Below are 27,587 nucleotides of genomic sequence, written 5' to 3'. Positions count from 1 at the left end.
GGGGGGAAGACAGACACACAGACAGACATACTGCAGAGGCACTAGTCGAATTCTGCTTTCCAGAGTCTAGTTACCAGTTTCGTGTGAATAAGGAGTCAATGGAGACAACTTCCTGATCTCTGAATTATATTTACGGCAGCATATTCTCATCTACCACCCAGTCCATACTTATTTTTATTAAATCCCCTTCTGCTCCAGATATCTAAAATGGCTTCTCTTTCCTGAATGGAACTCTGACAGACATAGTTACCCACTTCTCTCATTAGTTGTGACTGAGGTGAGCCATGGGTTACCAGACTACCCTTCCGTAGGGCTCCTGGGCAAAGAAACTTCCAGAGGCTTGCAGTTGACAGGCATAGCAATTCATAGACATGGTACCCAAAATAAGAGATACTGTCAATGTCCTCCTGCAGGTAAATCCAGCTGAGAATTTGAAGTTAATTCATATGAAAAGATTTAGAATAACATATTAAATACCTAATTAAGTAACATGTATTAGCATGGGGAGGGGGGGAGGCAAAGAACCAGGAGACGCCTTGGATATATCACTTAATATCTCTAGATTCAGTTTCTTGGATTAGAGAAGCAGGGATGGTAGTAAGGGAAAATGTTAAAATAGGTCATCTTTTAAAAAGTCTCCAGAAAAAAAAAAAAGTCTCCAGTTCTAATAAAATGATTTTTGGAGAATACTGTGATAAGGTGTCATCAAAGACAGCTTCATGAATGGGAAAGATGGAGGTCTTAAAAGGACAAGAGGGATTCTGACAGAGAAAAGGAACTGAAAAAAGAGATAGGACTTAAGAAAGGCAAAAGTATAATATTTTGGCTGGACACTGAGGAGTCCAGTATGAATACAGAGTGAAAACTGGGAAGTATTTCACACTTGTGAAGATAGGGAAGGCACAGGAAGCTTCTGAACAGGGCAGTGAAATTTGAAATTGGAAACATTTGGAGCCAGGTAATCCCTTCTTGTGGGGGAATGTGCTGTGCATCGCAGTATGTTTCAGCAGCATCCCTGGCCTCCACCCACAGGATGCCAGGAGCACCTACCACTCATGACAGTCAAAACATGTCTCCACACATTACCAAGTATCCCCTGGGCCGGGGGCAAAATCACTCCTGGTTAAGAGCCACCGGACTTGAGAAAGAGGACTATGGAAAGATGAGACAGGCGTGATAACTTAAGAAGCAATAATAACTATTTCATCCTGCGATGTGTGCCCAGAGCAGGAGTTGCAAACACATATTAGTGAAGAGGTCAGGTGCCAGCTGTGGTGAACACAGGGGCACAAGCACCAGCCACAGGCAGAGAACCCTCAGCATCAGCCAGCTGTTGTTGCCACGTGGGAAGGCAAATCCAGCCTTCCAGGTCTTCCTTCCCCACCTCCCTTCAAGAGAAATAAATCCTGGACTTCAGGTAAAATTTCCTGATTTTAAAAATATAGGACTTAGTTCAAGTTTTCTGGGAGACAGCAAGCAGGGTGGATTTAACCCTCAAGCTGCCCAAGATCTGCAGCCTGGACTAAGTTGGTGATAGCTTGGAGAGTGTTTAGCAGGAGAAATTAATGGACCCTGATCAAACCAACTGTAAAAGCACAGATTTTTTTTTTGTAATGTTTATTTTTCAGTGAGAGAGAGACAGAATGTGAGCGGAGGAGGGGCAGAGAGAGAGGGAGACACAGAATCTGAAGCAGCTCCAGGCTCTGAGCTGTTGGCACAGAGCCCAACAGAGGGCTCAAGCTTATGAACCATGACATCGTGACCTGAGCCAAAGTCAGATGCTTAACCAACTGAGCCACCCAGGTGCCCCAAGATTTTTTTTTAAGATAATTTTGAGAAAGGTGCAAAATTGAACTTGAATAAGCATTAGATGACGCGAAGGAATTACTATTGAGTGTGATAACAGTATCATGATTATCTCAAAAAAGTTTTATCTTTTTGAGATAATGACATATTATACACAGATATGCTTTCCATTATAAATGAAACCAAAAAAAAAAAAACCAGAAAGAAAATAATGAGTGAAACTCAACACATTTCAATATCAAGAATAAATCAGAGGAATGAGAAAAAGTGACTTCAAAGATTTGAATTTGAGTAAATAAGGAACATCACCAAAGAGACTGTGCCACTAAATTTATTATTTATTTCCTTGGGGTTCCCCTGGGGAAAAAAAAAAAAAGTTGTCTTTATATCTTAACTTGTTAAAACGTATTCTCTAGAATTTATCGAGAGCCTATAATTTTTTTCCATTGCCAATCAGAATACAAGAATTAACTCTATACATTCTAGGTTCTACTTTAGGATAATGTTAATCAGAATTATACTGTGTAAAATAATAACATTAGTTAGTAGCACTTCCTGAGCATTTTCTGTTTGCAGACCCTGTGCCAAGCCTTTTACTGGCATTATAACATTTAATCCTCAAATCAACTTTAGGAGACAATCACCTTTATAAAGAAAAGATGATTCAGAAAGGTTAAGTAACTTATTCCAAGGATAACCAGCAAAAAAGAGAAAAGAGAGGAGATTTAAATTCAGGCTGTCTGATTCCAAAACCCTCTCCCCTTAACCATTACCCTACACTGTCTCAGGCCACAGGGCATCTTTTCCTAATTAGCATGGAAGCAGCTTATTAGCATCTGACTGTATCCCAGTAAGCCAGGTGAGCCCATACATACTTTAGTTAATTCATAGTTAGAGGAATCCAACCTCCTTGCTGTATGGTGAACCCTCTTTGGCTATATGTAGAAAGCAAACATTCTCTTCTGTATTGCTTAACGTTTGAAATGCAAAGGAGTATCGTCCTCAAATTCTTCGTAAAATAGCCAAGATGAAAGTGGGACCAATATAGCTTTCCAGATAATTCAAGGCACAACAGGCTTCTACCATAGTTTATGAGCAATACTAAGAGACGTGAAGCACCCTCTTCTGCCATGTGGTCTTCAGAGTCACAGTGTCTATGTTTCTGACCCTCGACTGATCCCCAAGGCAACCAAGTGAAAAACAAGCCCAGTACTGCACACTGTCTTGGTGTGCACGTCCGGGTACACAGGACTGCAGGCTGGGAGTCATGCATGGCAAGAATGGCTGGGATATACAATTTATTGTGAATAATAGGAATGCTATGCCATCAATTAGCATAATCCAGATAAACAAATCCCTAAGTAGGAAAATACTCAAACCAAATTTGTTCAGTGCACATCCAATTTTACATAAACAAAGTTCCCTTTTGCCAGCATTGGGGCAGCGGCTTCTAGTTCAGTTTTTTGAATTAATTGTCAGAACACATTCGAATCGCGTATGTTATCATTTTCTAACATGCTTGAAAGCAGTTTCACCTTCTCCACTTACCTTCTACCTCCCACCACCTCTTCACACTGAATAGGACTCATTTTCAAAAGAGTTTTCTACAATTCAAATATGCTTGAAACTAATTCAAGTGTGGGCTATTCTGACACGTGTTAAGAAAAATTCACATCTTGCATCCAGTTACAGAAAAGATGTTAACTATGAATTGTAGTCATCTCTTAGGTATGCATGTTCGGTATAAAGTAAGCTTCTTAGTTTATCTTTTACCCTCAACCTGAAAAATTTTCCCTATCCACTCATCCATAAATAGTAGCCCACAATGGTGCTGCTCGTACCACTGCCATCGAGGCCAGTCCGTGACTTGCTATGGAGAAGGGGGGCTTGGCTGCTTAGGATTTTATACCCTAGGAGAAAACCTTATGCTTATGGGACGTGAAAATACCAATCGCTTTGCGTTAAATAATAATACAAAGGTTAGTTTATCAGTTTTTAAAAGAGATCTTTCTTTAACCTTACCTACTCTATAGGAAAAAACATCTGCTAATGCTTACTTTCTTATTCAATAAACCACAGTTAATCTCCAAAAACAACATCCAAGCTAAATTTAGGTTCTGTGATTTTTGGTAATGTTGCACATGAAAAAGTAACAACTGTAAATATTTTCAAAATTAAGCCACCCTTTTCCCCCTCCAATTGTTTTATTTGAACTGCTTCCTTCAATTTACATAAAATCTCTGCAAACAGTAACAGTAAAAGCCAAGAAAAGAGAAAAAGCATAGGGCACCATCTCCTGAAAAGATTGGGTCTAAGACACTACCACTCACAAGGTATACTCCATTCCAGAGGCGCAAACACGCGTAGAATAAATGGTACTGTGACAGTGATTGAGCAATATACCAAAGAAAAGTCCAGATCAAAAGGCATTCCAACTTTATAATCCATGCTTAAGGCTTAACTAATCTCCATGGCTAGAGACACATGCAGACACAGAGACATACACACACACACAAATACTTTTACCTATAAACTGATTTTCTTTTTATTTACCATGTTTCCAGTTTACTGAATGCAATCATATTTTAAAGGTATTTAGTGAATCTAAAAATTAGATAGGTGATTTGATGACTGTTTCGGGAACAATTTGGAAGAGGGCCTCCAATTTTTTACAATAGCTTCTTTTTAATTTTAGAGAGTTACCAGCATCATTTTTATTAACCAGTAGGACTTAAACAGTCAAGACTGAAGCAGAGGAATATAAAGCCATTTTTCAAAACAGCTTCCAGTATTTAAATGTACTGAAGAGTCCATGATTTCCCTCAGAAGACAGAAAACACCTTCATATCAAACACTAGACTAGTTTCTCCTCTCACATAAAAATGCTTGGAATATTTTTAAATGTAAATTTAATTCTAGTTATTCTTGGGCTTATTTTCTTACCTCTAAATCAAAAGTTAATTAGGGAAAAAAGCAGTATCAAGGCCTGTCCAACTCCAGCTCCTGAGAGAACTAGAATATTAACATACAAAGCAACTTTGTGTCTATGCTTCCTTTGGCATAAGGGATGTATTGATAGTAAGTTTCTTCAGATCTGTTTTCTGGTTCCTGCAGCCTTTGTCTCCACTCCACTTCCTGACACAATTCAAGAGACATCAAATAACGGAGCTATAAAGAACATACATTACAAAGGAAGTCTGGAGAAGCAAGATAATTGGCTCAACGTTGGTGAATGGAGGGGTTAGAACGTAGATCAAGGTTTCCTGATACCCAGATGTCAGTGCTATTCCCCACAGGCCAGGCTGCTTCACCGTAAGTGCTTCTTTGATTTGTTCAGTTTTACATACGCATCATTTCTCCTGTAAGAATCTCAGAATTTCAATATGGAACAGGGACTGAGTCTGGTGTGTTTTTTTGTTTGTCTTGTTTTGTTTTTCTATTTCTCCTTCCCATAAGGCAACACAGAACACAGACTAGCCAATGAATAAATACTCGAATTAAATTTTGAAATATTAATAGTCATGCTTTGTAATATTACACAGTGGGAATTATTTCTAGCATATGTTTGTATCTAAGAAGTTACAATAGGTTAGTTACCTCTAGAAAAAATGTATTCTGGGAGAATTTTTAAAGTTAATTAAATAAAATAGATTTATTAAAGTATGTAGACTCATAAAAGCTAATGTAAACTGGTACTCAAAACCAAGAATTAAAGCAATACCAAAAGAGTTATAGGCAAAAATGCATTAAAACTTTTCCTTACAAAAGAAAATAGATTGGCCAAAGGCTAGGGTTATGCTGATATGACCCATGAAACTATAAAAATACCTAGTGTACTTATGTCTAGGGAAATGCAGGAATGTTTCCCTTCTAGTACTACACACAGTACTTCTGACACCAGATGTGTGGACTTTTTCCCCACACTGGCCAATGTTCCCAGACCAAATGAGTATCCTGTTGTTCAATTCAATTCAACCAGAATTAGCACAGATCCTAAAAGTTAAGGGCTCATTCCCATAAGACTGTTCCCACTTCAGATGCCAATCACAAGTAGCAGGTCCCCAGGTAACCCACAGCTTCTGTCTGACTTGACTACAAATAAGAAGTTACTAAGAGCTCCTCCTCAGGTTTGATCATTTGCTACAACAGCCCACAGAACTCAGGAAAACAACTTACTTACTATTGCAAATTTATTACAAAGGATACTTTAGAAGATGCAAGTGAAGAGTCATATGAAGAGATACATAGGGTGAGGTCTGAAAGGATCCCATGTGTCCCCATAGAGTTGGGTTGCACCACCTTCCTCGCATATAGATGTAATCACCAACCCAGAAGCTCTCCAAACTCCATACCTTAGGGATTGTTATAGATGCTTCATCATGTAGGTATAACCAATTAGTAACTTATTTTCTAAACCCTCTCCCTCTTCAGAAGACAAAGGTCAGGGCTGAAAGCTTCAAGCTTCTAATCATGGCTTGATTTTTCTGGTGAAGAGCTCCCATTCAAGAGCCCATCAAGAGTCACCTCATTAGAACAAAAGACATTCTTACCACCTAGGGAATTCTAAGGGATTTAGTAGTTCTATGACAGATACTTCTATCACTCAAAAATTACAAGGGTTTTAGAAGCTCTGTGTCAGGAACCAGGATCAAAGACCAAATATTAGCAGGAACCAGGGGCAGAGACCAAAATATATATTTCTTATTATTTCACAACCTAGCAACACTTTTGGAAATATAAAGTCTGTGGACTTTATGGACTCCAACCCTGGAGAAGAAAGAGCTGTATGTATAAAAGAACATGGTGAGAAAAAGTAGAAATGGGATTGAAGAATGGAGAAAGAAAAGCTGAGCAAGGACCCAGAACCTAGAAACTGCCCCAAAAATGCCAGGTATGCAGGTCTCTAATTATACTTAAGTCAGAGTATAGTAAGAACTCTGAGTCTCTACTTTGTAAGTCCGTTCATTCCTTTGCTTTGGTGGTTTTCCAGTTCGGAGTTTTGTTTTGTTTTGCCTTTGGTTACCTAGTAAAGTCACTGTTTAAAAAATTCCAACCTTGTTTAAACTAAACTAAGAAGAAAAGGAGAATTGTCCTTCTCTAGATGTGGCTGACAAGAATTTTAGATGGTCTGGACAAGCAGAGCACTCTGGTCACAGTTGTGGTGCCAGCTGGAGGCCAGGAAAGACCTAACATGGCTAGAGCAGGAGAAGGGGGGGGCGCCTCTGAAGACAAGGGGCCTCATTGCTGGCTTGGGCATGACTGGAAAATCCCATCAAAGGACCAGTTTGCTTCCTGCATAACAGCTCTGTGAGACTTCCCTAGGTGATTGAATTAGGGAGGTCATTTTAGTCTGCCTGCAAACTGTTTGCCAGGTTTTTTGTGTGTGCGTGTTTTTTTTAAGAAATGATTTAAATTCTGTATTTGCTGGTTTTTTGTTTTTGAGATGTTGAAATGGCTGCTGGTGTTTATCATACTGATAGAACCAGGAAGAAAAGGAGTAAATGTTTAAAGAACTAGTTGGAGAATTAAAATACCTAAAAGTAACTGGCTCCCTTCTTAGCCCTATGTGTATGTAGTAACTGTAAGTAATCAGCACCCTAAGCCCCATAAGGCTTCAAACCAGTGAAACAGACGAGTCAATGTCACAGCCTTGCTAAGAGGACAGTGGCTCTGTCCTGAGACTTTGTGGCCACGGGAATTAAGGAGTATAGCTTCCGGAGTTTTTCCTGAACAATGCCCAGAATGAAGAACCTAAGACTGCTAGGATTCCACATACCTCTTCCACTTCCTGCTTTGCCTGCAGGAGGGTGAAGTTGTGTGGCATGATGTATAATCAACTTAGTGTACTTGAGTGTCTGGGACTGACTGGGGATGGTAGGGAGAGAGATAAAAATTGCATGTGCTTGGGGCACCTGTGTGGCTTAGTCGGTTAAGCGTCTGACTTCAGCTCAGGTCATGATCTGATGGTTTGTGAGATTGAGCCCCACGTCGGGCTCTGTGCTGACAGCTCAGAGCCTGGAGTCTGCTTTAGATTCTGTGCCTCCCTCTCTCTCCCCCTCCCCTGCTCAGGCTCAGGCTGTCTCTCTCTCCTCTCAAAAATAAACATTAAAAACCATTTTTTTAATAAAAAATAAATTGCATGTGCTTGAAAGTTCCTTCATGCCATAAGAATGTTTACCTTGTGGGGCGCCTGGGTGGCGCAGTCGGTTAAGCGTCCGACTTCAGCCAGGTCACGATCTCGCGGTCCGTGAGTTCGAGCCCCGCGTCAGGCTCTGGGCTGATGGCTCAGAGCCTGGAGCCTGTTTCCGATTCTGTGTCTCCCTCTCTCTCTGCCCCTCCCCCGTTCATGCTCTGTCTCTCTCTGTCCCAAAAATAAATAAACGTTGAAAAAAAGAATGTTTACCTTGTAATGTCCACAGCACAGAGGAGCAGAACCACATTAGCATTTAAATCGGAGGAAAACCCTCTCTCTTTCTCTTTGGAAGGAACTTTAAAAAACATTAGCAGTAACTAGAAATAAATAAGAGAATTCCTTCTAAAAGCTTGAGACTGTAATCCTAAAGAAAATGAACAGAGGACCGGAAAATGTAATACACACTGGGATGTCTCATGCACCCACAAACAATGAAAGCAATTATTAAAATCAACATAATGATCAATACAACAAATGAGATTTAATTCTAACTCTGACCTATTTTACTAACTTAACCATATTTGTTAGAAACACTTTTCCTAACCATCCCATTTAGTCTCATTTTAATTGCATGTTCACCAAAACTCTTACTTGTATTAGAAGTTTTACATAGTAGGGGCGCCTGGGTGGCGCAGTCGGTTAAGCGTCCGACTTCAGCCAGGTCACGATCTCGCGGTCCGTGAGTTCGAGCCCCACGTCGGGCTCTGGGCTGATGGCTCAGAGCCTGAAGCCTGTTTCTGATTCTGTGTCTCCCTCTCTCTCTGCCCCTCCCCCGTTCATGCTCTGTCTCTCTCTGTCCCAAAAATAAATAAACGTTGAAAAAAAAAAAAAAAAAGAAGTTTTACATAGTATATTTGTATACTTACTATAGAGTAAATGTAGAGAATACAATTTTGCATGTTCTTTCAATTGTATTAAAATTAACATGTGGTGTTTTTTGTTTTTTTGTGTTTGTTTTTTTTTTTTACCTTTCTAGTGAAGATTTTGATTAGAAACACAGTCATTCTCCAGAAATATGAACCTTCAGCCTAAAAGGAGAAGATACTCAGATGTAGCAGACCCTGCCATTCCATCTTAATAATGGAGTGCTCCCATCATTCAGAAACTTGCATAGAAACTGATACTCCCTTGTAGGAAGAATAAAATTTGAAAGAACAGTAAAAGAAAAGATATCACTGTTGATCTTAAAAAGGAAAGCAAAGACTGTCTGTCTACTACTCGTTCTTGGTTTAAAGTTTTTCCCATGTTAGACAAAGTTTAATTCTAAACCTATACAAACTAGAGTTTAAAACAAATTCCTTATAGAATAGAAATAGTAAATGAAGTATATTTCCACACTAACAAATTAAGCTTCTTCCTCAGTCACATCTCTTTTAAGATATAAATGTAAGAGAGAAGATATAAACAAATTTCAATAGGAATAAAAAAAGATTGCTATTTTCCCAAAACTGCTACAGTATGCTACTAATACAATTTAAGCTCTGAAAAATACTTGAGTCAATTCAGTAACCAAGCAAATAAATACACTAGCCTGAATTAGGTTTTTTAATAAAGACATTTATACTTAAAATTAAGTAAAATCATTAACAGAAGTCAATTTCCCTCCTCTAACGTGCAAAAGAAAACATGTAATGGAAACCATCCCTCTGTGTATAAAAATAACACATGTCCACTCTTTGAATTGTGTTTTAAAATAAAGTTATCCTGAGTGGGAGATATTGAAAGTTATTTTTTGATTATAAACAATAGTGTTTGAAGGGGCATTCCTGTGACATAGTTAATAGAAAAGTAATAAATTCTGTACTGCTAGACCATCCTCAGTAACATCATTTCCAAACACAGGCTGTAACACTGTAGGCCTTAAGGCAGTAAATAGTACAATGATAACAAATTACAACACAGTCTATAATTCTACTACTCAGGATAAGTATATCTTGGCTAATATACTCTCGATGGTTTTTAAGTTTAATTTAGTGAGGCAAGCACACCACTGCAAATGCAAGCCAGTAAAGTGTCAAAGAAAAATATTTGTCACTTTAAAGACCACCAATTTCTCAGTTTAGTCTAATTCATAGCGATTGTTGAAGAAAAATGAAAGTACTCATTGATAAATGTGCGAATCATTTCCTCCCAGGAACCGAGCCACAAATTCATAACCAAGTTTCTAAACCAAAATACTAGAACACCCACTAGCTCTGAAGAAGATGCATCTCCTTTCCAATCAGCCATTAGTGTTTTATTCCTTTCTGATCATAAGTACACTATTTATAACAAAGTACATGTCTAGTTAGCATCAATGCCATGTTTAAAAAGAAATAACAGAGAAGCCCTAAAACTATATTAAAGACACCACAGAAATCACTGGAAAGTATAAAATGAAAAACAGGCCTTTCAAACGCCCAGAATCAGCTGCTACTGTCCAGAATCTGGCTCATTCCAAGAGAGCAGATCTGTTTGAGCCACAGCTTAAACGGGAATGTCATCTCCTAAAACAAGGATCCGCGAAGTTTTTCTATACAAGGGCCAGATAGTAAATAATCTATGCTTTGCAAGCCATACAGTCTCTGTGGCAACTACTCAACTCTGCCTTATGGCACCAGACCATTTATAAATAAATAAGTGTGGCTGTCTGCCAATAACACTTTATGGACCCTGACTACGGAATTTCAAATAACTTTCACATGTCACAATGTCCTATTTTTCACTTGATATTCTTCAATCATTTAAAAAGGTAAACACGATTGTTAACTCACCAGCCATACAAAAACAGGTAGCTATGGTGCCACCAGATTTGGACCAAGAACCACAGTTTGCCACCCTGGCCTAGGGCCCAGTTTTCCCGCAGCCCATGCCAATTCCTTTCCCCCACCATTTACATAAACCTACAAATATGTGTTTCCCTTTTAGCAAAACATTCGTTTTTTTTTCTTTAGGTCTCTGACGCCGGGTCTCTATTTCTTTTCCCCAGGTCCCGAAAGTCCAACAGAACCATAAGGAGGTCAGGAAAGACACGGAGCACGGCCTGGAGAAAGGACACAAGTTCCTCCTGTGTAGCTTTCCAGCTATGTGATCTTCTGCAAGTTATATAACCCTTTCAAGTCTCCACTTCACCATCCATTAAGTTTTTTTTTTGAAAAATCATGATATCCAGTCACCTGAAAGTATTCCTGAAGGTGTGACTTTATACTAAGTAAGGTAAGCAGAGCAGAAAGATATAGCCCATGGAGAAGAGTTGCCAACCACATTTCAGAAACAAGGCCTTGTCAGATATTTCATTGATAAACTGCTACATCATGTTAGTGTATGGGTCCCCAGGTAGAGAAAGGGAGGTTGGTGAATTCAGTCAAAATCCTAGGGAAATGAGCAGCTAGCAATCTCACTGACTGCATACTACTTTTCAAAATTCTACAAGTGGGCCATAAACTCAACAAATATACAGTGAGAACCTTGGTGACAGAACAGGGAAGATACTGTGACGAGCACAAAAATGAGTAACTTAGTCCCTCACTTCAAAGAATTTACAGTTTGTTAAACATAAAAATCAATCATACAGGGGCGCCTGGGTGGCTCAGTCAGTTAAGCGTCCGACTTCGGCTCAGGTCATGATCTCACAGTTCGTGGGTTTGACTCCCATGTCGGGCTCTGTGCTGACAGCTCAGAGCCTGGAGCCTGCTTCGGATTCTCTGTCTCCTTCTCTCTCTGCCCTTCCCCACTCATGCTCTGTTTCTCTCTGTCTCAAAAATAAACATTAAAAAAAAAGCAATCATAAAAGTAGGTATTATTTATATAAACCAACTGCATTAAAAAGTGAGAAAGTGAGCCAAACAAAAGACAGTAAGGGAAAGGATCTCTGAGGAGCTAGACTTACCAATGAATAGAATTTCAAAGAGAACAGACAGACACAGAAATTTGAGAGTATTGTACATGCAGACCTGCCGGGTATGTGAATTATCAATTCCACTAGACATTACTCAACTGTCCTCCAAGGATGATGTACTTCAACCAGTAGTTTGCAGGTTCCCATCCTCAAAAGAGTTGTTATGATCAGAGTTTATTCTTAAAATGTCTAAGTTGGTGTGATGGGAAGAAAGGGGTATTTTAATTTAACTTTCATTTACTATCCTCACATTCTCCAGAGGTGTTTTCTATGTCCCTTTTTATATTACGAAATAAAAGCCAGTCTTTTTACGCATGATGAGTTGTTCCGTGCGGCTGGAGCCCAGGACACAGAAAATGTGCAGGACAAGCCTCTCTCTGTCTCTCTCTGTCTCTCTCTCTGTCTCTCTCTGTCTCTCCCTTCCAGAGGTTTCTCTCTCTCTCTCTCTCTCTCTCTCTCTCTCTCTCTCTCTCTCCACCCCCCCTTCCAGAGGTTTCTCCAGGACCTTGGTCTTCCCTTCTCCACCCCCCAAATTGCCAGTTTGCATCAGCAGATCGGACAAACCTTTGCTTTCCTCCCTGAATGCGCCAGAGTAAATTAAAGAGTTTATAAATGAACATGGTTGAAAAATACTGGTCTTGACAGAAACATCTGAAACCATTTCCTTCATTTTTGCCCAAAACTTGGTTTCTGCCCAATTTAGATCAGGGAATAGTCAAGGTGCCTCAGAAAACACACAAAAAGTTTGATCCTGGCCTGGAGACCTGGTTGTAAATACTTGGTGGAAATACATCCACACGTCTCCTTCTCTCATCTGGAAGGCAGCAAACTATAGGAAAGATAAATGAGGGTTTTAATCTGATTTGTGGAAACTCATTAGGAGAGTTTTGCCTCAAAAGCTCCCACAGGGATAAACTTTTATGGTAAAATCCCTATAAATAATTCTAGGTGAAAATAAGTGTTATTAACCAAAATCTTACTTAGATTCTTTCCACGCTAAAAGCAAAGTGGTAACCAAAAAGGAACGAACACAGTACACAAGCGAACTCTCAGTAGGTATAACTAAAAACAATGTTCTCAACTCTGGTCAACACACAGCATCAAACAGAGCTAGGAAAAACGAGATTCCAAAACTTGATTAATGTGATTCAAATAGCACATTCCTTACTACAGTGGAAAAACGGAAAGTCACTATAAACATTTGCTTTCAAAAAGGAGTTGCTATTATCATTCCAGTAACACCATAACGCCACACTGCCTCCGATACGCATAGATTTTTCTAATCCAGGTGTTTTTAACCTCGGGCAATTTTTTCCCCTCAGGAGACATTTGATCCTTTTACATTTTGAGACATTTTCCATTCTCACACTTGGAGGAGGGTGCTTTTGGTATCTAGTGGGTGGGGGCCAAGGATGTTGCTAAACATAGAACAATGTGCAGGACGGCCCTTTTCAATAAATAATGATCTGGCTCAAAATTTCAACTGGGCCAAGAAAGCCTGGTATAATCCATTTCTTCATGGCTAACTGGGACATGGTGACAAATACAGTTGGAGAGAAATGATAAGCACTTTTCTTAAAGACCTCCTAGTAAGCTAGACAAGTTAGAGTTCTGAGGTTCACTTGATGCTTAGATAGATAAGGAAGTTTCCAATTTAGCTATTCTCAGTTTTAGTATTTTAAGGGAGAAAATGAAACATAGTCCATGACTCTGGCCGTATTATCAAGCAGTGTACCGTCTATGTTTATCAGCTAATCACATTTACCTATGCAAAAGTTCAGACTGGCTTCTGCTGCCTCCACGTATTACGAATTAATATCTTCCTGCATGTAAGCGCTAACTGAATTCCCCATGCCTACCCACCAAGATCGACCAGAACTCAGATTTCAGCAGTGGGTTTTATGTGGTCACTTCCTGAGGAAAACATTCGTATCTACAATCCCCTCTTATGCTACAATCCGTTAAATTTTTACTGTCCAGGTCCATGAAACTTAAAAGCCAGAGTGGGAAAGCAAGATGACTTTGACTGTAAGCCTAAAGGAAGGTACAGAGATACCTTCTATTAAAAAGGGGGGGGGGGGGGTTGGGGGGAGACGGTGTTCGTAATGCAGTGAACTAAAATATACAAAGCCTGAAGAGGTCCCTCTAAAGGAAGAAAAGCCCTTCGAGGTTATTTTATTTCCCGGTAAGGTTTCCTTGGGTGTTTCAACAAAGAAAGTCATTTTTTCTAGGGATTTTTTTTTAATGTCCCTATTTCCAAGTTTGCTGGAGGCATTTACTTGTCTATTTTCTAGGCGTTTTACTAGAAGGAAATGTTAAAGTTATGACAAAAACTTAGTTTCAAATTTAAAAGAACCACACAGGTTTCAGAAATGCATTGTGAACCAAACACATTCATCTAGGAGAAAGAAAAGCATCATGTAACTGACAAAAATCCACCTAAATGCTGAAGTTTCTCAAGCTCACAAAGCAAGTACTGTTTGGCAGGAATGTAGAAAGATAGGCAGTGCAGCCCACTGAAGCCTTCTGAAACACGTAAAGATAAAGACAAAACTATGGCTTAGATGGACTACTTGGGTTCTACATCAAATGTCATTTTCTGACTGTAAACCTGAAATAGAAATTTCTGTCCTTCCGCTTAAAGTTCAAGCAGAAAAACGCCCTATTTGCTTACAAAAAAAAAAAAAAAAAAGACAAAATGATCCTAATTTTAAAAAAGAAACAGTACAGCACAAGGACATTTAAAGGCAAGATCTAATTTCAGAGAGTTGACCATAGAGCCAGAGCACAAAAGTGGAATACTCCAAGGATATCGCCTGCGCAGCAAATGGCACCAGAGTGTGTTTGGACAAACATGTGGTGAGGCTCTTTAATGCTGCTAAATGTAAAAAGTTTTGTTTTACACGAACTTGACTGCACTCTTCGCCGCAGTTCCAGCTTCTGAAAACAAGAAATGGCACCAGGCTTAGGAAAAGGGTGGCTAAGGGGAGATGTGTGTCCACAGCTTCCCCTCCAAATCCCCAAGGAGGAAAGCTGCCGCCTGGAGGTATTGGGTAGCCAGTCCGCCTTAGAGAAAACAGCCAAGGTTTTGAGCGTTGTTTTTGGCAAGAGGTAGGTGTTACCGGCTGCTTCCTGGGGCGCTGGAAGGAATGTGTCACCATCAATCAGAAAGTACACTGAGCCCCGTGTTTAGGTCACAGAGGGAGTACTGCCTCTTCAAACACGAATAAACCATGCCCATTCCAGGACAGGAGGAGAAAGGAGAGTTGCCCGAAAGGTGTTGGTGCCCCGTGACCTGCAAGACGAAAAGGAAACCCCAACTGGTGCTGAAGGAAAACTTCGTGCGCTCCCAGGTTACGGAGAACTCCGAGAACCCGCAAGGGCGGGTGCTTCCCCGGGGACCAGCGCCGCCCTAGCGCACTTCTGGAGAAGACCTCAGCCGTCCCGAGGAGGAGGGACGATCACTCACCTCGGTGGTCCTGACGAAGGGCAGGTTCCCACCTACTCACCTCTGCAGTCCTGGGGAGGGACGCCCCCCCCCCACCTACTCACCTGGCCAGCCCCGCACGAAGAGCCAGTGGATGAATGAACTGCCCCCACCCCCACCCCCGCCGGCCGAGCCTCCCGGGACACGGGCAAACCGCGGGAGGGCTCACCTGTGGGGATGCTGGAAGGCCTCTCCGGGTCTGCACCCACGCAGGGGCTCCAGAGCTGCAAGACGAGCGCCAGCAGCAGCAGCAGCAGCAGCAGCAGCTGCGGCTTCCCGGCGCAGCACCCCATCTTCGGCCTCTCGAGGGCCGGCGCCGGCCCCGGCGCCCCCACTGCCCTGCAGCGGCGCACTTCTCGCGAGAGCGCGGGGACCCCGGTCCGCCCGGGGCCGACGATTGCGGGCGGGAGGCGGCGGGCCAAGTGCGCGCGGCGGAGCGGCGGGAGGGCGGCCGAGACCAGGCCGGCGCGGAGGAGCGGGCGCCCCCCGGCGTCGCGGGCAACTTATAGGCTCCCCGAGGGGGAGGCGACAGGGCGGGCCGCACCCCGGCTATTGGCCGCCGGCTGACCCGCCGCGCCGGTGCGGTCGCCTCCGTTCGCCTTCCCGGGCCCCACGTCTGGGATTGTTTGCTCAACTCCGACCTATTTTAGGAGCTGTCTGCGGCTACGTGTAGAGACTCACGCAGGGCTCTGGCTGGAACAGGGAGCGTGTGCTTAAGTTTGGGAGTGGGGGCCTGGGAGAGTGGGGAGGAGCCGCGGGGAGGCCGGCGCGCGGGCGGCGCTCTCTTCTCTGCTGCCTCAGCACCAGAAGCTTCCCGGGAGCCTCCGAGGGTGCGAGTTTGCCCGAGTTCTCCCAAGTGGGTGTCAGACACCCTCTAATCAGAAGCGGCTGCGAACCCTCAGCAACCTCGCCAGACTCTAAGTCCTGGAAACGGAGCGCCCCCACCCTCCACCCCTACCCCCAGGGGGGCGAGCTTCTTCCCTCTGCGGAAGGAGGGCCCTGTTTTTCTTTTACTCTGTAACCTAAAGGTTTTTTTATGGTCCGGCGAACATTTCTTCCTCCTCCCGCCTGGGCCAGGAGAGCTCTCCAGTAATGGCTTGTAAATCCTGCGGAATGGCAGTCCAGCGTGTGTAACCTGAGGCTGTGCCTTACAAGATCTTCCTTCAGTGCACATGGAAAATTACTCCCAGAGTCGTCCGAGCCATCTCTCAGGTCCCTGGCGCGTCCTCCCCTGCTTCCCGTTTTGACTCACGTCTAAGCAAATTCACTTTCTGTGAACTCCGTCTCGTTACATTTTAGCTAGCCCGGTGTTCAAGCTGTTGGGATGAGCAGGGGCGAAAGCACGGGCGTGACAGTTGTGCTCCATATATTTCATGATATGAGTGAGCTATCCTATGGGAGAAAAAGAATCAGACTGGTAATACGGCAGTATTCTGTAATCTTTTGCCGCTCTTTTCCTAAAATGAAAAAAAAAAAAAAAAAGATTGGAGCCAACACCTCCTCCCAACTCTGAGCCTTTGAAGTTAAAACAAAATGATTGGGGCGCCTGGGTGGCTCAGAGGGTTAAGCAGTGGACTCTTGGTTTCTGCTCTGGTCGTGATCTCAGGGTTCGTGGTCCAAGCCCCTCGTTGGGCTCTGTGCTGGCAGCAGGGAGCCTGCCTGGGATTCTTTCTCCCTCTCTCTCTATCCCTCCCCCACTCATACTGCCTCTGTCTCTCTCAAAATAAATAAATAAACTTAAAACAAAATGATTGAAAAAGATATCCCATTATGATCAAATTTTCAAGATATATAGATGAGTCACCTCTATATAGATATAGTCGCATATCAGTTTAATGGTCGCGTTAAAAACAGGTGGAAAAACCTGCAAAGAACTGTTGCCTGGGTGTGACGTTTTAGAAAACCATTTCCTATGCCCAGAACTAAGCCAGTTGTTACTGTGTTTTGAAGGTTTGGTCTCAGTATTTTAAGAGGAAAATTGGAGAAAGTTCAGAGAAGAGTAACAAATAATTAAAGAGATGGAAAGTATGACCTGTGAGAAGAATGAAATAAGGTTTATTCAGCCCGAAGAAGAAAAAGCTCAGGGATGGATTCCTTAATAACATCCCTCAGTGTGTGGCCAGCGCCACTCCATAAAACCAGGCAGAAAACAAACAACATCAGTCCTCTGAATCTGAGGACTCAAGGGAATGGCCAGTCTTTGGGCCAAATCTCAGCCTCCAGAATTCCAAAACCTGGCTACTGCACTTGAACTCTGCCAAACTTTGTGAACTGGACTCCTTGCTTCCCTGGTTGTTCCATATCTTCAAGAATTCACCTGCTTAGAGCCTAGCTTTTTGCCCTGCCACAAAAGCCTAGCTTTCACCCCCGTGCACACTTAAACAGCGTCTCCACCTCGCAAGTGTGTGTGTATTTCAATTGCAAAGTCCACCGATGACTGCAGGTTACGACGACGTTTCTCCTCTATTGAGAGTCACAAGGTCAGGGCTAGAAGGCTTGTATAAAGCCAGTGTTTCCTGGGGATTTTCAGATAGCCAGGCACATTTATCGCTGTCTGAAAGAGCCCCAGTTCTGAAACCAAATCCTTCCTGCCTTCTTATATTTCCAGCTGTCTGCTGAACGTTTCTGCTTGGACATTCCACTGGCACAAACCCCAAATGTCTTTAACTCATCAAATCCAGATCCCACTCACGGCTTCCTCATCTCTGTTAATGATACTTTTCCTCTCTAACTCACATAGCCTCAGACATTTTCTACTTCTCTCCTTCCACCCCCGTAACACACAGAACTAGATTCCAAAGCATGTCATTTTTTCCCTTGGACATTTTCACTCCGTCTATTCCTTTCCATTCTCACTGCCACCTCACCAACGCACTCCTGAATATATCCTAACTGTGCTGCCTGAACGGTTTCCTAACTGGTCACCCATCCTGTACACCCACCCCCCCCCCGCCCCGGTACAATACCACTGTATCTATCACAGGTAGTTTCATCATACTCAGATATCCTTTTGATTACTTTATCCCCAAACTCAGAGATTTCATAAGGAATTTGGAAACAATCCAAATCCCTTAACATAGAATTCACATTCCGTTACTATCAAACCTAATCACCTCCCCCCCTATACCCTATACACAACCAATATGGTTTGCTTTATTATCTCCCAAAGCATACCAAAGACTTTGTCATTTTTATTCGCTAGAGTTTGGGTAAAAATCACTGTATTCATCTGGCTTTTTCCAGAGGCCAACCCTGAACCATGATTCAAGGATCAACAGTTTGTTGGGAGTTTCAAAGGAAAGGGGTAGCTGAGGACGAACTGGCAGAGGAAAGGGAATTTAGTCCATAATGGGTGCATTATTAAATCTACAACAGTGAGTGACTGGAGTTCAATCCAACAGAATTGATGTACTTACCCTTCCAAAATAACCTGGCCAAGGGGGAGAGAACTGGGGTATATATACCCTAACACTCATTAGTCATTAAGAACTGAGGGAAACTTGTTAATTCTGAGGCATTCCCAGCCTGGCTATGCTGTAGGCATAGCAGGCTCCCAGTAACGATGCAGCTCTTGGCCATAAGTCAGGTTGGCATATTCAGAAATGGTAAAAAGCTCTGAGGAAAAATGAGAGGAGCACTAACAGCATCTACTCAGCCACCATGTCTCCGTTCATGTCGTCCCTCCGTCTAATAAGCTCCTCTCCAAACCTTCCCTCCTCCTTTCGTTAGGCTAACTTTTGTCAGGCTCAGGGGCTACCTCCTATAGGAAGCCCAACTTGGGTGCATCATCCCACCTCAGGCTGGGTTAGGTACCCCTGTTCCAGGCTTTCTAACTCCTTAAACAAACCTCTCTCGTTTTGGACTGTTTTTTTTATCTGACAGTTTGTTTATTGAGGGCAGGATCCAATTCTTCATCATTGCATATTAAGTAACTGGCTCATAGTAGTATGTATTCATTCATTCATTTAGTCATTCAAAAAACATTGTATACTTACTATGTGTAGACACTGTTCTAGATGCTGGTAAAACACATATACCCATGAAAAAACAAACATCCGTATCCATTTACTCTTACATAAAGAAAGAGATATTAAGGGCACCTGGGTGGTTCAGTCACTAAAGTGTCCAACTTCAGCTCAGGTCATGATCTTGCCATTCAGAGTTCGAGCCCTGCTCTGGACTCTGTGCGGACAGCTCAGAGACCGGAGCCTGTTTCAGGTTCGGTGTCTCCCTCTCTCTCTCTGCCCCTCCCCCACTCACACTGTCTCTCTCTCTCTCTCTCTCTCTCTCTCTTTCTCTCTCTCTTTCTCTCTGTCTCTCAAAAATAAATAAACATTTAAAAAAAGAAAGAGATAATAAATATATATCATGGTGATAAGTGGTAGAGAGAAAATATATCAGGAAAGGTAACTAGGAAGGACCAAGGAGGGGAGGGTATGCTGAATTTTTGTATAGGAAGTCCTAGGAAGTCCTCACGGAGAACATGATGCTTCAGCAAAGATCCAAAAGTGATGAGGAAAAGAGGTGATTGTGCTGTATGGGGAAACTGTGTCCTGGGAAGAAGAGACAGGCAGTTTAAATATTCTGAGGCTAGAACATATCCAGAGTGGTAAAAGAAGGCAAGATAGCAATGAGCAGGAGTTCAGTGGCTGTGGATGAGACTAGTAGGAGATGTAGCCTGAGAGGAAACAACGAGGGCAAAGGTAAGCAGATATGGGGGCGGCGTGAAGTCATAGAGCCTGGTAACCTCTTTGGTCCTAAGCCAAGTGAGATAAGCCACTTACATCTAAAATAGTCAAACTCATGGAAGCAAAGAATAGAATGGTGGTTGCCAGGGGCTGGGGGAGGGGCAAAGGGGAGCTGCTAATCAATGGCTGTAACATGTTAGTTGTATAGGATCGATAAGTTCTAGAGATCTACTGTACAACATTGCATCCAGAGATAACAATAATCTCCTCTACATTTAAAAGTCTGTTAAGAAGGTCGATCTCAGGTTAAGTGTTCTCACCACAAGGGAAAAAAGAGAGAGATCGCATCATTTGGATTGTTGTACACATAGCAGTGACATGGTCTGGTGAAGGGTTTGAGAAGGATCACAGAATCTAGATGCGTGGTTAGACCAAGAGGCATGAGTGGGGAAAATGAATTGCAAAGCCTGGAGACCAGTTTGGAAGTTAATGCAGTGGTCCAGAAGATAATGGTGCTTTCAGCCTGGTTGGTAGCAATAAAAGCAAGTCAGTTTCTAAATAGACTTTGAACGTAGAGCCAACAAAATTTGATGGTTTCAATGTACATGTAAGAGGAAAAAAAGGAGACAAGGATATTTATTCAACGAGTATTCATTAAATGAATGAGAAGTTAAACCTTGGGAACACATGAAATAGCCTTTGGGGTGGAGGGGGAGGGACAGATTAAATGAAATCGATGAGAAGGAAAAACAACCAGATAGCCAAGAGCTGAAACTTGGAGAAGACATACACTTTGAGAGGAAGTGAGGGAGTCAGCAAAGTTGATTGATAAAGTCAGAAAAATAGCAAAATTATACAGAAGAGAGACCTGGGGAATAGAAGAAAGCCTGGGGAAAGTGAGTGCTTTTAGCACTGTGGCCATGAGTTTAAGATCAAAACCTTAGATGGGAGCAGAAACCACAATGATTGCAAGATATAAACCAGAGATGAGGGAACGAAGGACACAGTGAAGCAGAACTTTCATGCTGTAAGTCTTTAGTCTAAATCAGCCTCTTCTGCAGATGTCAGGGGGTGACCTTTCTAAATTTAGGGGGAGAAAGTTGCCACCAAGCTAAAGTACCTTCTACAAATGAGAGGCTCGTAGCATACTCTGTGAGCCCAGCCATTGTCTTTTTAAATTCTTTAAGCTGCAATTTGAGGGGAATGATTTCCAAGGTGACTTTTCAAGAGTTGGAGATCCAAGCAAAACCCGTATGAGAAAAATAAACATATGCTTAACATATGGTAAGCAAAATATTTTCTTCGCTGAGCAAAAATATTGATCTATCACAGGGGAAATATGCATGGATTATTTTCTGAAGTTTTTTACTTCTCTGGTTTCTTTTTTATCCTCAGGAAAAGATAGGAGCCCTTTATAAATTCTAGTTCTCATTCAGCACTCCCAGCCACTTTTTTAACTTTCATTATATGATTTAGGCATCTGAGCATGACTGTATAGAATCTCCCCCATATGAATTGTGAAACCCTCATACCTAGCAAAATGATGTCAGACATAAAGCTAAACTCAGACAGATTAAAGTAAGAGGAGCAGGCCAGGAGAGTAAAGGGAGCCAGAGAGCACACAAATACTCCAAAGATGATCCTAGCAGATGTTTTGTGACTTTTTGCACAGATTGAGACAGAGGTCTCTGGGCCGTGAGTCACCCTATAAGGTCAGCAGCAGCAATCTGTGGCTTCTGCATTCTGTCTTCCAAACAATTTTACCAAAGTTCCATACCAAAGCTATGACATTATTTGCTGACATAAGTGACATCAGAATGACATTAATGATGATAAACTACAATATAGTTCAAAAATTTCTTGTTCAACAATAGTTTCTAATGAGACTCCTTATGGTAGCTCTTCTGGTCCCTCATGCCCCTGGACCCGCTTCTTCTCAGGACCATTTAACTCCTTTCGTCCTGAAGCTAATCGAGTGTGTAAGCCTCAGTGCCCTCCCTTTCGAGAGTCTCTGTGTATTGGGAGTGTCTGGGAGTTGTATACTGTCCTGTGTTGAAAAGGAAGAAGGTTGTAATCAGGAATGATTACTAAAAAAGCATTTCTCAGCAACTACCTAAGGAGATCTTAGGAAAAAAAGTAGAGATCTGACCTCTAAGCGTTTCATAAATTGTTAGGTTTACTTTTCTTAACCTAAATAACTATTCACTCCTTTAACTTACTTTATATTTGTAAGTCTATAGTGTCTTTCTTCTTTAAAATGCCTAAAATGATACAAACTTTGGGCCCCATTAAACCTTGATTTACTCCTTGACCTACCCCTAAATCTAGACCCAATCCCTTCCATAAGTATTGAGACTATCAGGAGTCTATAATCAACATTTCCTGATCAGCTTGGAGTTGGACCTTCCTGAGTCAACTCTGATCGTATACTGTTTCCAAAACTGATATTGTTGCTTTTTTCCTCTGTGACTAAGTTCTTCTTCGCATGCATTAGCTCAAGTATTTAGTTATTATCTTGGATCCCTGTCTGATAGCCTACTCCATCTCAGACTGAGATCTTTCCTGGTCTCCTCATAAATCTCTGGAGAAGAGTTTTTAGCTTAGCCAACCTCAAACCTCCCCAAGGCCTCCTGCGGGCACTATCTTAACTACCTGCCATTGGGTGGTTCCTTATGTGCTCTGCCCCATGACTGGTTGGTCTGATTCTGGCCATCCCTGTTCTGGCAGAACTGATTAAGGCAGAACTGAACTTAGCATACGTCGATTATGAGTGTTTGATTCAGCCAGAATACTATGAGTAAAATAATTACGACGCAATTTTACTTAGTGAGATCTCCAATGATGTTCATTGCAAATGAAACATAGCCTAAGACATACACAGATCCATAATGCAATAAAACAGATATAAATAACTTTAATATCAGATGCTATAAAAAGAACAGAGAGAATAAAATTATTGAATACTATAAAGCTTTGGCCCCAGAGAAATGGATATCGTTTAGAAATATGCCATGAAAGTGCTAGTACTATTTTTAATTCATCATTCCTAAGATCTGGAAAATGAATTTTGAGACATACATAATGTTTTCACAGTAGAACTGAAAGATTTGCTTAAAAGGCATATCAGGAGAGAAAAGCACGGCGTTGGTCAGCATGCCATGCCCATTCTGAGTGCAACACCCTGAATTATAAGTGTTGCCTTCTTCAGAGCATTTTCCATTACAGGTTTCCAAAAGAGATGGTTGGCATCAGATATAATTTTCTGCATTATAGACTCAGATCACACCTCACAAAGTACCTGCATGCTTTTTGAAGACGTAAGGAAATGCGGCCCCCTTGCAGACTGCTTGTGAGCCCTTTGCATTATATGTGAAATGTTCGGTGAACCCCCCGCAGGCATCATATTTTGCAGAGTTCCCTGACATTATCTCTGACACAATTCTGGTATCTGAAGGTATCCATTTGGTGCCTGCCCTCTAGTTTATCTTTCACTTCAACCACAGAGTTTTTTTCAATAACCACTGTCATGTTACTTTGTTAATGTGTGGCCCTCATTTTTTTCCAGCTATTAATATGATTCTTTTTTTTTTAATGTTTATTTATTTTTGACAGAGAGAGAGAGAGAGACAGAGCATGAGTGGGGGAGGGGCAGAGAGAGAGGGAGACACAGAATCCAAAGCAGACTCCAGGCTCTGAGCTGTCAGCCCAGAGCCCGACGCAGGGCTCGAACTCACAGACTGCGAGATCATGACCTGAGCCAAAGTCGGACGCTCAACAGACTGAGTCACCCAGGCGCCCGAATACGATGCTTAAAAACCACAATTTTTACCTAAAGTGGAAGGAAACACTACTGAGATGCAAAGGATTATCAGTATTTTAAAAAAAATGTGTCAGGGGGGGCGCCTGGGTGGCGCAGTCGGTTAAGCGTCCGACTTCAGCCAGGTCACGATCTCGCGGTCTGTGAGTTCGAGCCCCGCGTCGGGCTCTGGGCTGATGGCTCAGAGCCTGGAGCCTGTTTCCGATTCTGTGTCTCTCTCTCTCTCTGCCCCTCCCCCGTTCATGCTCTGTCTCTCTCTGTCCCAAAAATAAATAAACGTTGAAAAAAAAATTAAAAAAAAAAAAATGTGTCAGGGGCGCCTGGGTGGCGCAGTCGGTTAAGCGTCCGACTTCAGCCAGGTCACAATCTCGCGGTCCATGAGTTCAAGCCCCGCATCAGGCTCTGGGCTGATGGCTCAGAGCCTGGAGCCTGTTTCCGATTCTGTGTCTCCCTCTCTCTCTGCCCCTCCCCCGTTCATGCTCTGTCTCTGTCCCCAAAAAATAAATAAACGTTGAAAAAAAAAAAAAGAATTAAAAAAAAATGTGTCAGGTATAGACTATAAAAGGCAAATAATCATTTAAAGAACAAATTTTTAAACAAGAATACTTTTTCTTAAAAATTTAAAAATCTTTCAAAATGAAAAATATTAACAGGTCAGTTACATTAATGCCACCCTTTGAAAATTTCAGTTTTTCAATAATTATTGTTTATTACCTAAATCAAAACAAATAAATGTTACAACTCGTATCCACATAGCAAAATTGCCCCAAATCAACCACAAAAGTGGAAAACCCCTTTTTCTCTTTGCTCCACCCACAATTTCCTTAAAGTAGGTTCACAATTATTGATTAATCAGTCAACAAATAGTTACTGTGCTGGCACCATATTTCAGACACTACTTCCTCAGGATTTCAAAATGAATTAGACCCTTCTCTCACTTTGAATATCTTCATGCATGTTTAAATCAGGGTGCTAAATAGTAAATTCAATCATATTATGTATTTCTTTAGTCTACAATATACCTAAATAAAAATTTATTAACGAAAAAATATTTTGAATTTTGGGTGACAGAATATTGGGGAAATACCTTACTGTCACAGATAAAATAATAATAATTCGAATTATCCTCTCAAGATAATATTTTTTGTCATTTCTTGTTTATAAGGATAAGAATAGCATATGTTGTGGGGCACCTGGGTGGCTCAGTCCGTTAAGCGTCCGACTTCGGCTCAGGTCATGATCTCCTGGTCTGTGAGTTCGAGCCCCGCGTCGGGCTCTGGGCTGACAGCTCAGAGCCTGGAGCCTGCTTCAGATTCTGTGTCTCCCTCTCTCTCTTCCCCTCTCCCACTTGTAGTCTGTCTCTCTCTGTCTCTCAAAAATAAATAAATGTAAAAAAAATAAAAAAAATTTTAAGAAGAATAGCATATGTTGTTTATAAGGCTTACTGATTTTGGCATGTAGTTACATATCAGAAGTGAGTAATGCTATATACTTCCATATCTTTTTGTTCTTGTCCATGTCAATTCTCAGTATCAGGTTTTTTGTTTTTTGTTTTTTGTTTTTGGAAAGTGTAGTACAGACCGAAGAAATAATTAGTTTTAATACTTCGGGTACATAAAAAATAACAGTTCCCAAAAATGTCATTTTTATTGCAAAAATAAAGCAGTGAAAGGCAAGTTACTGAAGTTTTAAGGTAGTCTTTACTCATGACCAATATGGCATGTCACCTAACTTTCATATGCTCTTATTTTCTCTGTCACAAAGCCAGTTTCCATTTTTATTTTTTTTTAATTGTTTCTAATGTTTATATATGTTTGAGAGACAGAGAGAGACAGAGTATGACTGGGGGAGGGACAGAGAGGGAGAAGGAGACATAGAATCCGAAGCAGGCTCCAGGCTCTGAGCTGTCAGCACAGAGCCCTATGCGGGGCTCAAACTCACGAGCCATAAGATCATGACCTAAGCTGAAGTCAGACGCTTAACCAACGAGCCACCCAGGCACCCCAAGCCAGTTTCCATTTTTAAAGTATAAAATAAAGTATTTCAGCAATGGCAACATGGCATTATGTTTATCTCAAATCTATGACTCAGGTCAACCTGGGTTCTGATCCTAATTCTACCACTTACCACCTGTGAAATCTTAACTTGGTTTCTTAACCTCTTGAACTGGCTGAAAGTAAAGAAAATCTACTATTGTACAACCGACCGTGTCCAGAAGTAAGGAGATCCGCAGGCATGGTAGGTTGGGTCTTAGGTCCTGATTCCTTCTAGTGCTCTTGGCCTGCCCTACTCTTGCTCTTGGACCCATAAGAACATGTGTGCAGGAATTCTAGGTATTACATCAACAGGCAGGTAGCCTAAAAAAGAAAAGGAACTGCCATTTTTCATGTCTTTGCACAGCAACAGCCCCCACAAACATGTCAAAAATCTTCCTCTGGTGTCCTCAGTCAGACTTAGATTACGTTGTCATTATGAAGCCAATCATGGTGGGAGAAAGGGATTGCCATTCACATTTAGCTGGTGAGGATCTTTCCCTAGAGTTGTGAATAGGGTCATCTTTCTCTGAGTCACATGGAAGGGAGGATTTTTTTTGTTCGTTTGGTTTGGTTTGTTTTTTTTTTTTTTTTTTTTTGAAACCTTAAACAAAATTAAGGCTCTGTTAGGAAGAATGAATAAATGGTTGACAGCCAACATAGCCCATTATCTATTTATTGACTGGCTACCAAGTGAGTTGAGGATTCAGTACTTCTCTCTCTCTCTCTCTCTCTCTCTCACACACACACACACACACACACACACCCTCTCCAAACCTTCCAAAATATGTCATGATTTTAGCTGGATTACCATCTAAGGTTTGCATGATTATGATTGTGTAAAAAATATTCACTGTTAAGGTAGATAATTTTCTATGGTTTCATTTCCTTTCTTGTATGTTTTCTGTTTTTTCCTCTAATTAATAATCACATTTTTAAAACCGTGAGTACCTTGTTTTCAGTGTGGGTCCTATATTCATCTAATGGGAGTCCCTGAATCCATGCCCTCCGTTCCATGTTTTGCAAAGAAATATAAATCTCCATGTGGGGAAAGGAAGGAGGATATCAAGGAAAGAGTAGTTATCTGGCCATACAGGTGCAACAGGGGATCTGAGACATACAGACTTTCTATAACAGACCTTTAACCAATCCTTTTGTTTGTACCAATCAAACTCACATTCCAAGGTATTTGACAGCCCAAATTATGACCATTTTGTCCAGTAAGAACTCTTTTGTTTCTTGTCTGCTGGCCTTCAGTTTTCAGCTTTCTCCACTCTGCTAAAAGAGTTGCTAGGGATCTGTTTTACATTTTCCCATAATTGAGTCTCATAAATCATTTATTTTCATCCTATTCATGTTACCTTTTGGGTTAACCCAATTAGTTTTTATTCCTTTACTTATATTTTAGCTGGATTTTTGGAGAAAGACAGAAATGCAAAATATGTGTTTAATCTGCTATATTTAGCTAGGTATCTGTTTTTAACTACATTAAGCCTTAATTTTTCCATCAAAAAATGAGAATGTGAACAGTACCTATCTCATGGTATGGTTGATGAATTAAAGGAGCAAAGTATTAAAATTGTTAGTACATTGCCTAACACATAGTAAGCAGCAACCTAATATTTATATGGGTTATATTTATATTTATAATATGGTTATATTTTATATATAATATATATTATATAT

The 27,587-nt window shown here is 41.4% G+C and overlaps 1 protein-coding gene across 2 annotated transcripts in view; it reads right to left on the bottom strand.

Moving 5' to 3' along the window:
* Window positions 1-16,058, bottom strand: part of PLOD2 (procollagen-lysine,2-oxoglutarate 5-dioxygenase 2) — a 101,115-nt gene extending 85,057 nt beyond the window's left edge. The window contains exon 1 of one of the 2 annotated variants that reach the window (XM_045503378.1): window positions 15,533-16,058. In XM_045503378.1, coding sequence (XP_045359334.1) covers window positions 15,533-15,656 — 124 coding nt within the window. In that variant the 5' untranslated portion in view covers window positions 15,657-16,058. The remainder of the gene's footprint in view (window positions 1-15,532) is intronic. The other variant, XM_045503379.1, reaches the window with a different exon arrangement.
* Window positions 16,059-27,587: the final 11,529 nt, after the last annotated feature.

The sequence above is a fragment of the Leopardus geoffroyi genome, chromosome C2 (genome assembly GCF_018350155.1).
Source record: "Leopardus geoffroyi isolate Oge1 chromosome C2, O.geoffroyi_Oge1_pat1.0, whole genome shotgun sequence".
In the NCBI taxonomy this organism is placed as follows: Eukaryota; Metazoa; Chordata; class Mammalia; order Carnivora; family Felidae; genus Leopardus; species Leopardus geoffroyi.
The sequence above is the reverse complement of the archived record's forward strand: the minus strand, read 5'-3'. Positions and strand labels throughout refer to the sequence as shown.